This window comes from Elephas maximus, chromosome 11 (assembly GCF_024166365.1).
Source record: "Elephas maximus indicus isolate mEleMax1 chromosome 11, mEleMax1 primary haplotype, whole genome shotgun sequence".
Taxonomy (NCBI): Eukaryota; Metazoa; Chordata; class Mammalia; order Proboscidea; family Elephantidae; genus Elephas; species Elephas maximus.
In genome coordinates, this window is record NC_064829.1 from 102,882,064 (window position 1) to 102,894,319 (window position 12,256).

At 43.7% G+C, this 12,256-nt stretch overlaps 1 protein-coding gene across 1 annotated transcript in view; it reads left to right on the forward strand.

Annotated features, from left to right (window-relative positions):
• Positions 1-275: 275 nt before the first annotated feature.
• The window catches only part of LOC126086246 (PRAME family member 12-like), a 31,755-nt gene continuing 19,774 nt past the window's right edge, over positions 276-12,256 (forward strand). The window contains exons 1-2 of the mRNA XM_049902411.1: positions 276-710; positions 1,089-1,576. Of these exons, the coding sequence (XP_049758368.1) occupies positions 276-710; positions 1,089-1,576 (923 nt within the window). The remainder of the gene's footprint in view (positions 711-1,088; positions 1,577-12,256) is intronic.

The window sequence follows — 12,256 nt, forward strand, 5'->3', positions numbered from 1 at the left end:
GTCTGGCCAGCAGATCTTGGGTTCTTCAGCCCCTGCAGCTACGTGAATCAGGAGAAGCCTCCAGCCTGACATCTGACCCATGAACTTTGGACTTGCCAGACCCTACCACCGTGGCTTGAAAGCAGACAGGTTTCTTTCGAAAGGCTTCTGAGGAGCTAAGGAGGGACCCAGAACACGGAGTGCTGGAGTCATCACCTTGGCTCTCCCCGAGGCCTTAGAAGACCCTTCCCGCCCAGCCCAGGTCAGGATTGCTTTTGGAGCAGATATCGATCGGCATGAGCAGCCGAAGCCCAGCCAGGCTCTTGGACCTTGCCAACCAGAGCCTGCTGCAGAACGAAGCCTTGGCCGTTGCCTCTCTGGAGTCACTGCCCGCGCAACTCTTCCTGCCCTTGTTCCTGGAGGCTGTTGCTGGGAGACACAGCGAGACTCTGAAGGCAATGGTGCGGGCCTGGCCCTTCAGCCACCTTGCCCTGGGGGCTCTGATGAAGGCTAGGCAGCCTCAGCAGGACATCTTAAAAGCTGCGCTGGATGGGCTCGATGACCTGCTTGCCCACAAGATCCGCCCCAGAAGATGGAAACTGCAAGTGCTGGATTTACGGCTGAATGCTAATACCAACTTCTGGGACGTAGCGCCTAGAACCTGGGACTGGTCCTCCGTGTGCTCGTTCGAGGAGCCGGAGGCCGCCCAGCCTAAGACGAAGAGGCCAAAGGTGGACGACTCAAGGAAGGTAGAGAAAGAGCTCTTGGCCCCTGTGCAGGTGCTCCTAGAAGACTTTTGTCTCCAGAAAGCCACCCCCGATGAATTCCTCACCTTCCTCATGAAGAGGGTCAAGCAGGGAAAAGGTCTGCCACAGCTGTGCTGTAGGAAGCTGGAGTTTCTTGATATGCCACTCGGACACATTCAGAAGATCCTGAGAATGGTGCAGCTGGACTGTGTCTGAGAGGTGGAAGTGAATGGCCACTGGGACCTGCTCACCCTGGCCAGCTTTACTCCTCACCTCAGCCAGATGGTGAATGTGAGCAGACTGCGCGTCTCTCACATCTTGACGATCTCCTTCATTCCCTGGGCGGCGGAGGAAGTGGACAAGCTACTTTCCCAGTTCAGCGCTCAGTTGCTCAGTCTGCACCAGCTCCAGGAGCTCCACCTAGACTCTGTCTTCTTCCTGGAAGGCCGCCTAGACCAGGTGCTCAGGTGCCTGAAGAGCCCTTTGGTGACCCTCTCGCTGACTAATTGCTTGCTTTTGGAGTCTGACTTGACCCACCTGGCGTCCTGCCTGAACACCAGCCACCTAAGGTACCTGAATTTGAGTGAGGTCAACATGATGGCCTTCAGTCCCGAGTTCCTCCAAGTTGTGCTAGAGAGAGCCTCAGCCACCCTCCACCGCCTGGCATTAGATGGGTGCGGGATCAGGGACTCCCAGCTCATGTCCATCTTGCCTGCTCTGGGCCACTGCTCCCAGCTCACCAGCTTCAGCTTCCGTGGAAACCCAGTCTCCGTGGCGGCCCTGGAGAACCTGCTGCGGCACACCGTCCTGCTGAGCAGGTTCAGACTCGGACTTTTTCCTGTCCCTCTGGAGTGCTATGTGGGCCTCCAAGGCACCGTCGACCTGGGCAATCTTCGACGGTCTCTGGCCGAGCTGAGACTGATACTGCAGGACTTAGGGCGGCCCAATTCCGTCTTATTGTTCAGCGACAGCGCCTGCACCTATGATGTGATTCTCCTCTATTGCGTGGCCTGATGTCATTTTCACTTGTGCTTTAGACGAGGGCTTGCAGGGCAGACGTGTTTCTCATGAAACAATTCATACACATATTGTGTTGTGACACTTATCGCCAAGCCCACGGTACGGCAACACTCTCCCTTTCTCCACCTCGGGTATCCCGTTACCGGCTCTCCTGTCACCCCCTGCCTTCTCATTCGTGCCCCTGGACTGGTGTGCCCATTTGGTCTCCTTTGGTTTGAGGGTCAGTGGAATCTTTGGCTGAGGGGTGGACTTCGGGAGTGACTTCCATACTGAGTTGAAAGGGTGTCCGGGGGCCATCGACTCGGGGTTGTTCTAGCCTAGTAGCCTTGAAGTCCAAATTCAGGGCACCAGCTCCGGGGAAGGCTTTCTCCCTCTGTTGGCTCTGGAGGAAGATCCTTGTCATCAGTCTTCCCTTGGCCTGGGAGTTTGTCCGTGCAGGAACCCCGGGTCCAAAGCACACGCTCTCTTCCCAGCGCTGCTTTCTTGGTGCTGTGACGTCCCCGGCTCTCTGCTCGCTCGTCTCTCCTTTCATCTCTTGGAAGACAAAAGGTGACGCAGGCCCTCCCCAGGGAACCTCTCTTTGCATTGGGATCAGGATGTGATCTCAGAAAGGGTTTTACATCCCACCCTAAGCCTCCTCAACAGGGCCCAATGCTGCCTCGTTCGGCAGGGCCAGAGATTAGGATTTCCAACACATAGGCCAGTTGCATCAATTCACAAAATGGAGGACAGCATCCTGGCAATCGTGGCCTAGGCAAAGTGATACACATATTCTAGAGGGACCAAAGTGAACCCCCGACACTCTGTTCTGCCCGTCGAGCTACATGTTCTCCGAGACCACGGTCTCTAGCTGTCAGCCGAGTCATTCGCTCCCTCAGGGAGTTTGGGTGTATCTAGGAATCATCCGTGACCTTTCCTTGGTCAAGCTGTGCTGCTCTCCCCAGTAGTGTGTCCAGCCTACCAAACGAACAAGCAAAGAAACAGACAAACCCCCAACCAAACCCGTTGTTCTCGAGTGGTTTCCAACTCATCGCAACCCTATAGGAAAGGGTAGAACTGCCCGATACGGCTTCCAAGGAGCCGCTGGTGGAGTTGAACTGCCAGCCTTTTGCTTAGCTGCCGAGATCTTTACCACTGGGCCAGCGGGGTTCCACCGTGTGCTGTCTTACCCTTCTCCGAAATAAAAGGCACCACTTATCTCTTGTCTAGTTAGTTGTTTTCGAGTGGTTTCCAAAACGAGGGAGCCACTGAGGGGCATGTATGCTTGAGAGGTGGGGAATGGTGATGGGTAAGGTGGTGTGCAAGCTTAACTGTTCCCTTATCCTGAGTGGTTCGGTAGATGGTTTGTAGTTTGGCAGTCATGTAATAGTACAATCATCTCCATGATGAGATCGAAGATTACGGACTGACTTCCGTGATGAGATCTGCCATGAGCAGCCAATCAGTTGACAGGGGGATTTAGAACAGAAAGCAAATTTTATCAATCGCAAAATGGATGACAGCGTACTGGGAATTGTGGCCTAGCCAAAGTGGTACAAATGTTTTTTAGGGACCAAATTCGATCCATGACACTCTGCATTGCCAGTTGAGCTACATGACCCCTGAGACCAATGTCTCCAACTGTCACACCAGTCATTTGTTTCTTCGGGGAGTTTGGATATATCTATGCAGGATCCATGGTTTTCCTTGTCAAGTTGTGCTGCTCTCCCCAGTCTGTTGAGATATCACGTATGTCATTTCTTCTTCAGTTTATTTGCTTCCTCTCTTGTTTTCCTTTTGTCAGTTTGGCCAGTCGTTTATGGATTTTGTTTATCTTTTCAAGGAACCAGCTTTTCTTCTCATTAACTCTTTCAGTTGTTTCTCTATTCATTATTACATTTAATTCCGTCAAAGTTTTATTTGCTTTTTTTGTGGTGTCGCAAGGCCTGTTTTGGTGCTGTCTTTCTATTTTTTCGTGTTGTAGGTTAATGTTTTGATTTTGTCTTTTTCTTCTTTTTGGATGTGTGCATTTATCTGTATAAATTGACCTTTGAGCACTGGTTTTGCTGTGTCCCAGAGTTCTGGTAGGATGTTCTTTCATTCTCATTTGATTTTGTGAATTTCTGTATTCCGTCCTTAATTTCTTCTATAACCCACTAGTTTTTGTTTTTCAGTTTCCCTGTACTTGATTTTTTTTCCCTTGATTTTTCTGTTATTGATTTCTACTTTCATGGCTTTATGGTCAGAAAAGATATTTTGTAATACTTGGATGTTTTGGATTCTGTCAAGGCTTGCTTTATAGCCTAATACATGGTCTATCCTGGAGAATGTTCCATGTGAGTTGGGAAGAAAGCATACTTGGCTGCTGTTGGGTGGAGTTTTCTGGATATGCCGATGAGGTGAAGTTGTTTGATTGTGGCATTTAGATCTTCCGTGTCTTTATTGAGCTTCTTTCTGGATGTTCTGTCCTTCACCGAAAGTGGTGTGTTGAATTCTCCTACTATGATTGTAGAGCTGTCTGTCTCACTTTTCAATGCTGTTAGAGTTTGTTTTATGTATTTGAAGGCCTGTCATTGGGTGCATAAGTATTTAATATGGTTATAGCTTCCCGGTATACTGTCCCTTTAATCATTCTGTAGTGTTCTTCCTTATCCTTTGTGGTAGATTTAGCTTTAACGTCTGTTTTGTCAGAAATTAATATTGCCATTCCTGATTTTTGTTGTTTGCTTGACGTATTTTTTTTCATCTTTTGACCTTTAGTTTGTTTGTGTCTCTAAGTCTAAGGCATGTCTCTTGGAGGCAGCATTCAGATGGATCATGGTTTTTAAATCCATTCTGCCACTCTCTGTCTCTTTATTGGTGCATTTAGTCCATTTACATTCAGCATAATTATGGATACATATGAGCTTTTTTTATGAGTTTAGTGCTGTCATTTTGATATCTTTTTGTGTGTGTTGTTGACAGTTTCTTTTTCCCACTTAATTTTTTTGTGCCGAGTAGTTTATCTTTATATATTGTCCTTTCCTCTTATTTGTTGTTGTTGATTTTGTTTCTGCAGAGCCTCTATTTTTTTCTTGTTTTTTTATTTTGATGTGTAGGATTGTTAGTCTCTTTTGTAGCTGCCTTTTTTAAAATATTTACCCTATTTTTCTAAGTTTAAACCTAACTTTTATTTCCTTATGTCATATTGTCTTCCTCTCCATATGAAAGATCTATGACTACATTTCTTAATCCCTCTTTATTGTTTTCATGTTGTCTTCTTTTACATAATGGCTTCACGGCTTCCCTGCTTTGAGCTTTTTTCACCTTGATTTATTTTTGTGATTCCCCTATCTGGGTTGATATCTGGTTGCCCTGTCCTGTATTCTAGTCTTGGGTCGATATCTGATATTATTGATTTTCTAACCAGAGAACTCCCTTTAGGATTTCTTGTAGCTTTGGTTTGGTTTTTACAAATTCCCTAAACTTCTGTTTATCTGGAAATGTCCTAATTTCACCTTTATATTTGAGAAACAGTTTTTCCGGGTATACGATTCTTGGCTGCCAATTTTTTTCCTTCAGTGCTGTATATAAGTCATCCCATTGCCTTCTTGCCTGCATGGTTTCTGCCGAGTAGTCTGAGCTTATTCCTATTACCTCTTCTTTGTAGGTGACTTTTCTTTTATCCCTAGGTGTTCTTAAAATTCTCTCTTTACCTTTGGTTTTGGCAAGTTTGGTTATAATGTGTCTTGGTGGCTTTCTTTTAAGATCTACCTTATGTGGAGTTTTATGAGCATCTTGGATAGATATCTTCGTATATTTCACGATATCGGGGAAGTTTTCTGCCAACAAATCTTCAAAATTCTCTCTGTATTTTCTGTTCTCCCTCCCTGTCTGGTACTCCAAGCACTCATAGGTTGTTTCTCTTGATAGAGTCCCACATGATTCTTAGGGTTTCTTCATTTTTTTAAGTTCTTTTTTTACGATTTTTCTTCAAATATGTTGGTGCCAAGTGTTTTATCTTCAAACTCACTAACTCTGCCTTCCACTTCCACAATTCTGCACCTCTGACTTTCTATTGAGTTGTCTAATTCTGTAATTTTATTGTTAATCTTCTCGATTTCTGATTGCTGTCTCTCTATCGATTCCTGTAGCTTATTAAATTTTTCATCATGTTCTTGAATAACCTTTTTAATTTCTTCAACTACTTTCTCTGTGTGCTCCTTGGCTTGTTCTGTGTGTTGCCTGATCTCCTTCCTGATCTCGTTCCTGATGTCTTGAAGGGTTCTGTATATCAATTGTTTGTATTCTGCATCTGGTAATTCCAGGAAGGCACCTTCATTCTGAAAATCCCTTGATTCTTTGTTCTGAGAGCTTATTGAAGCGATCATGGTCAGCTTCTTTCTGTGATTTTATATTGGCTGCTGTCTCCGAGCCATCTATAAGTTATTGTATTAGTTTATTTTATGTTTGCTTACTGTATCCTAGCTTCTGGCTTTGTTTTGTTTTGATATGCCCAGATAGGTTGCTTGAGTGAGCTAGCTTGATTATTTTTGCCTTTGAAGTTCTAACGTCTTGTCACCAGAGGACTAGAGCTGTTATCAGGTCTATGAACCTCGGAGTCCATTCATTTTTCTTGTATGGCTTCAGCTCAAGTGTCCAGGTGTTTGGTCATCAAGTGTGTGGTACAGGCTCTGTCCTACAGTCCTGGGTGGGGGGTTGATTGGTGTCGGTACCAGTATTTGATTGCAGCAGGAGGTCATGCTGTCAACAATGCAGGGGGCTTACAACCATCCACCAAGTGTCTGTGAGGGAAGGGCGTCCCTGTTCCCTTGAGCGCACAAGTGGCTGGGTTCTGCAGATGGATCATGGGCCCCCATTGATTTTGGTTGTAAGGACTGGGAAGTACCAGTTACCCTTGGATCCCTGTCATGGGTGGCTGGATAATGTGAGTAGTGCCACCAATCCTTAGGCACCTGATGTGGTAGTTGAGGGCCCTGTTTAATAGGCAAAGTGGTGTAAACCATCTAACACCCACCTCTTCACTGCACAGCTGAAACAGTTGAAGTCTGCCAACAGGGGCCTATTCTCCTGAAATAGGCCCACAGAGATCTACGTGGGGGGAAAGGTATTCAAAGTCTGTGGACCGTTTATGCCTGAACAGCAGCCACTGCTGTCCTGAGCTCCCCAGGTTAGTGGAGTCGTCAGATTATCTTTTCCCCTAATTGTGAATTTATTCCTTTTCCAGGCAGGGAGAATGGCTCAGGGTGCTCAGCAGAGCCTATCTCAGGCCCAGGGAAATCGATAGCCACTGAAGCTGGCTTGGGGGCAGGGAGCACAGCAAAATAAATGCAAGTACTTAGCTTTTGCCGAGAGCACCACTCTTCTCTGGTTCTGGAGGTGTGAGTAGGCTGTGTGGCTGGCTGTTTCTCCCTGAGGAAACTACAGCTGAATGCTACCACCAGCCTGTCACGGTCACTCCCAGGAATGTTGCCTGAAGGTTCCCGGTGACTCAAGTCTGGCAACCTTCACTGCTTCTGAACAATCTCTCCCTCCCCCTGCCCCTCAGTCCATTTTCTAACTTTGCCTTTTATGTTCAAGGTCCCTAGCTTGTCATAAATATAATTCTTTCACTTGTTTGTTCAGGTTTTTCTCATAAAAGGGATCCCCGAAAGCGTCTGACTACTTCACCATCTTGGCCCCCCTCAGCACTATATTTTTTTATTTCTTTATCTTTTCCCTTCTCCCTCCCACCTAGGCCAAGAGGTACCTTTGCACCTTCCTGAGGGGTCATGCCTAACCACCCAGTGAGAAAGACATCAATTTACCACCACCCCAATTCCACCCTGCACCAAACAGACCACTCACCCACCATATTTATTTATTTTGCTGCTGTTTTTATATTTCTTTTTTGTTGTTGATTGTTTTCTTCTCTCTCTTTCCCGTCTTTCTTTTCCTTCTCTGACCCACCTAGCCCCATGCACCCCTCAAGCCCCTTCTTGACAGGTTGAGCCACACTGCTCAGTTAGAGATTCATCAGTGCACAGTCTGATAGTGTATGCTTGACACACACTTGGTGAATCTCACTGTGCTACCATTTTATTTAGTTTTTTCTTATTTCCTTCATCTTTATCTTGTTTTGCTTTTGTTTCTCTCCTTTCTCTTCTTTCACTACCCACTTAGCTCTGTGCATCACATCCACTCCCTACCCTCCTGCCTACCAGCACTGCCCACTAAGCTCTGTGCCCCAGAGGAGCACTCACATAGGTTCCTGGACCCAGGCCTGCACTGCCCTTCAGTCCTGCTCACTTGGCTTCAGTTTGTGCCACGAACTATTGATCCTGGTCCCTTCCCCCACTGGACTCATCCAGCAGCACCATAGCTGAGTGATCAGCCCTGCTCACTTGGACAAGTTGTTGAGAAACATCATTCCCACAGCAAGCAAGCAACAAATCACACCCAGCCCTCATGCCCAGACATAATAGTATAAAACAAAAAGCAAGATGAAACAAATAATTCTGTAATAATAAATGAATGTCCCAGAGACAGCAGACAATATCAAAAGACTTTTTTAAAAAAGAAACGAGGACAGAAAGACGCCAGAAAGTGACCAAAATTAAACACCAGATGAACCAGCTGAAATAAAAAAAAAAAGCACAAGCAAAAGTAATTCAGCACAGAAGAATGAGAGGGACAAAGAAAAAAGTCAGCTTCACCAAAAAAGCATTACAAAATGACAGAAATAAACTTACACTTATCAATAATGACACTGAACTTAAATGTCTTAAATGCACCCAAAGACAGAGAGTCATAGAATGGATAAAAAAAAGAGAGAGAGACAGCCCATCGATATGCTGTCTAAAAGAGACACACCTTGGGAACAAAGACATAAATATATTAAATAACAAAGCATTGAAAAAATCAAACAAACAGCAACCAAAAAAAGAGCAAGAGTGGCAATATTAATTTCAGATAAAATAGACTTCAAATCAAAATCCACCATAAAAGACAAGGAAAGATATTATATAACGATTAAAGGGACAATCCACCATGAGGACAGAAGCCTACTAAATACCTGTGCACCTAATTACAGGACTCCAAAATACAAGAAAGAAACTCTAACAGCACTGAAAAGAGAAATTGACGGTTCCACAATAATAGTAGGACACTTCAATATACCACTTACGGGAAAGGACAGCACATCTGGAAAGAAATTCAACAAAGATACAGAAGATCTAAAAGCCAAAATCAGCTAACTTAACCTCATAGGAATGTATATAACGCTCCACCCAGCAGCTGCAAAGTACACATTCTTTTCAAACACACATAGAACGTTCTCTAGAATAGACCATATCTTAGGCAACAAAGGAACCCTCAAAAAATCCACAACAATAAGATAATACAAAGTGTATTCTCTGATCACAGTGCCATAAAAGTAGAAATTAACAAAAGGAAGAGCAAGGGAAAAAAATAAAATATATAGAAACTGAATAACACCCTGCTTAAAAAACACTGGGTAATAAAAGAAGTCAAAGATGGAATAAAAAAAAATTCCTAGAATCAAACAAGAATGAAAACACATCATATGAAAACATTTGGGACACAGCAAAGGCAATGCTCAGAGGTCAATTTACAGCAATAGATGCACATATCAAAAAGGGGGGTCAAAATCAAAACATTAGCTCCATGACTCAAACAAACAGAAAGAGAACAGTAAAAGAAGCCCACAGCCACCAGAAGAAAGGAAATAATAAAGATCAGAGCAGAAATAATTGAAATAGATGATAGCAAAACAATAGAAAGAATCAACAAAACAAAAAGTTGATCCCTTTGAAAAGATCAACAAAATCGATAAGCCCTTGGATAACCGTGCCTGTTCTGATCAACCCTACATAGCCCCGCCCATACAGGAAAGTAGGTGAGAACCTGCACGACACACTCAGTGACTGACTACCTAGACGCCAGAGCTGAATTCACACAAGAAAAGTAAATGGACTCCTGGCCTCACACACCTAGTAGCAGCTCTAACCACCAGGTGACAAGACATGAGAGATTCAAAGAAGCCAATAACAGAGGTAGCTCATACGCCCAGCCTATTTGGTCTCATAAAAACAAAGCAAGATTAAAAAAAAAAAAAAAAAAACTAGGACACAGTAAGCAAACATACAATAAATACAGTGACTTATTGATGGCTTGGAGACATCAGTCGATATCAAATCACATACAGAGGCAGACCATGATGGCTTCAGCAAGCTCCCAAAACAGAGAATCAAGAAATCCTTCAGAGGAAGATAATTTCTTGGAATTACTGGAGGTAGAATACAAACGGTTAATATACAGAACTCTCCAAGAGATCAGGAAGGAGATCAGGCAAATGCAGAACAAGCCAAGGAGCACACAGACAAAGCAAAAGAGAAACTTCAGAAGGTTATAGAAAAGCATAATGACAAATTTAAGAGGTTGTGAGAATCCATAGAGAGGCAGCAAATAGAAATAAAAAGATTAAAAATAAAACTTCAGAACTAGACAACTCAATAGAAAGTCATAGGAGAAGGATTGAGGCAATGGAAGTCAGAAATAGTGAGGGTGAAGAGAAAGCACTTGGCACCAATTTATTTGAGGAAAAATCAGATAAAACAATTTAAAAAAAAATGAACAAAATCTAAGAATTATGTGGGGCACTATCAAGCAGCAGAACCTGTGAGGAATTCCAGTACCAAAACAGGGGGAGATGATAGAAAATACAAAGACAATTGTTGAAGATTAGCTGTCAGAAATATTCCCTGATATCGTGATAAACGAGAAGATATCTATCCAAGAAGTTCATCGAACCCCACACAGAGCAGACTCCCAGAGAAAGTCTCCAAGACATTTTATAATCAAACTTGCCAAAACCAAAGATAAAGAGAAAATCTGAAGAGCACTGTGGGATAAACAAAAGTCACTTACAAAGGACAGTCACTAAGACTAAATTCTGACTACTCAGCAAAAACCATGCAGGCAAGAAGGCAATGGGATAATACATATAAATCCTTGAAGGAAAAGAAAATTGCCAGCTCAGAATTATACATCAAGCAACACTGTCTCTCAATATGAAGGTGAAATTAGGGCATTTCCAGATAAACAAAACTTAAGGGGGTTTGTAAAAACAAAATTACAAGAAATATTAAAGAGATTCTTCTGACTAGAGTACCAACAATATCAGATAACAATACAAGACTCTAGCACAGGACAGAACAACCAGATATCAACCCAGATAAGGAAGTCAAAAAAATAAGTTAAAGCTAAAACACTAAAAATAGGGAAACATTGATGTCAATATGTAAAAGATGACAGCATTAAAACAAAAAAAGAGGGATGAAAGAGTGCACTTACAGAGCTTTCATATGGAGAGAAAGTTAAGGCAATATCTGGTCATAAAATACTGGTTTAAACTTACAAAAATAGAGGTAAATTTTAAGGGAACCACAAATGAAATTAACAAATCTACCCATCAAAATAGAAGAAAAACATACAGACTCAGCAAATACGAAATCAACAACAATGAAAAAGATGAAAAGAAAATACGTAAAGAAACACAACTCAGCACAGAAAATTAAGTGGAACAAAGAAACTGTCAACACGACACACACACACACACGCAAATCAAAATAACAGCACTAAACTCATACCTATCTATGATACGGTAAATGTTAATGGATGAAATGCACCGATTAAGAGACAGAGAGTGGCAAAATGGATTTAAAAACACAATCTGTCTATATGCTGCTTACAAGAAAGACACCTTAGACTCAAAGACACAAACAACCTAAAACTCAAAGGATGAGGGAGATGGGACTAAGACAGCAGAGTAGTCAGATGCTTCGTAGGATCGCTCTTACACAAAGACCCCAAAAAACAAGTGAGTTGATTATATATGCCAATGTAGGAGCCCTTAACATCAAAGGCAAAGTTGAGGAATTGCACTGAGTGGCCAGGAGAGGGAGAGATGGTTTAGAGACAGCAAGAAGATGCCAGACCTGACCCAGCAGGAACCAGCACCCTGCAGGTCAGATTGGCTGGCATGCGAGGTGAGGCAAGAAGTGGCACTTGGGATGTGTTTTCCACATCGGGAGAGGCTGAGCAGCAGAGTGGCTACTCAAGCCTCAAGAACCAGTGAAAAGCGGCCTTCAGTTAGCAAAAGAGAAGTACATGAATCTAACCTACAACATGGATCAAAAAACACCCCTTTGGGAAATACCTCTTTCCCATTTACCTGCCCCTTCCCTGCTCTACATTGTGCCCTGAGCCAGCTTCAGAGATTGCCATATTCCATGGGCTGGAAGTAGGACCTGTCAAGTGCCCTGAGCCATTCACCCAGCCTTGGAGAGGGAAGAAATGAACACACATGAAAATAAATAATCTGCCAGCTCCCCTAAGCTGGAAACTCAGGGCAGGCACAGCTCCTTTGCCTAGGCACAGGTATAAAGGGCTCACAGACTTCGAATGCCTCTCCCCCCTGCATTGACCTGTGTAGGTATATTTCAACAGTGTAGGCCCTTGTTAACACAGTA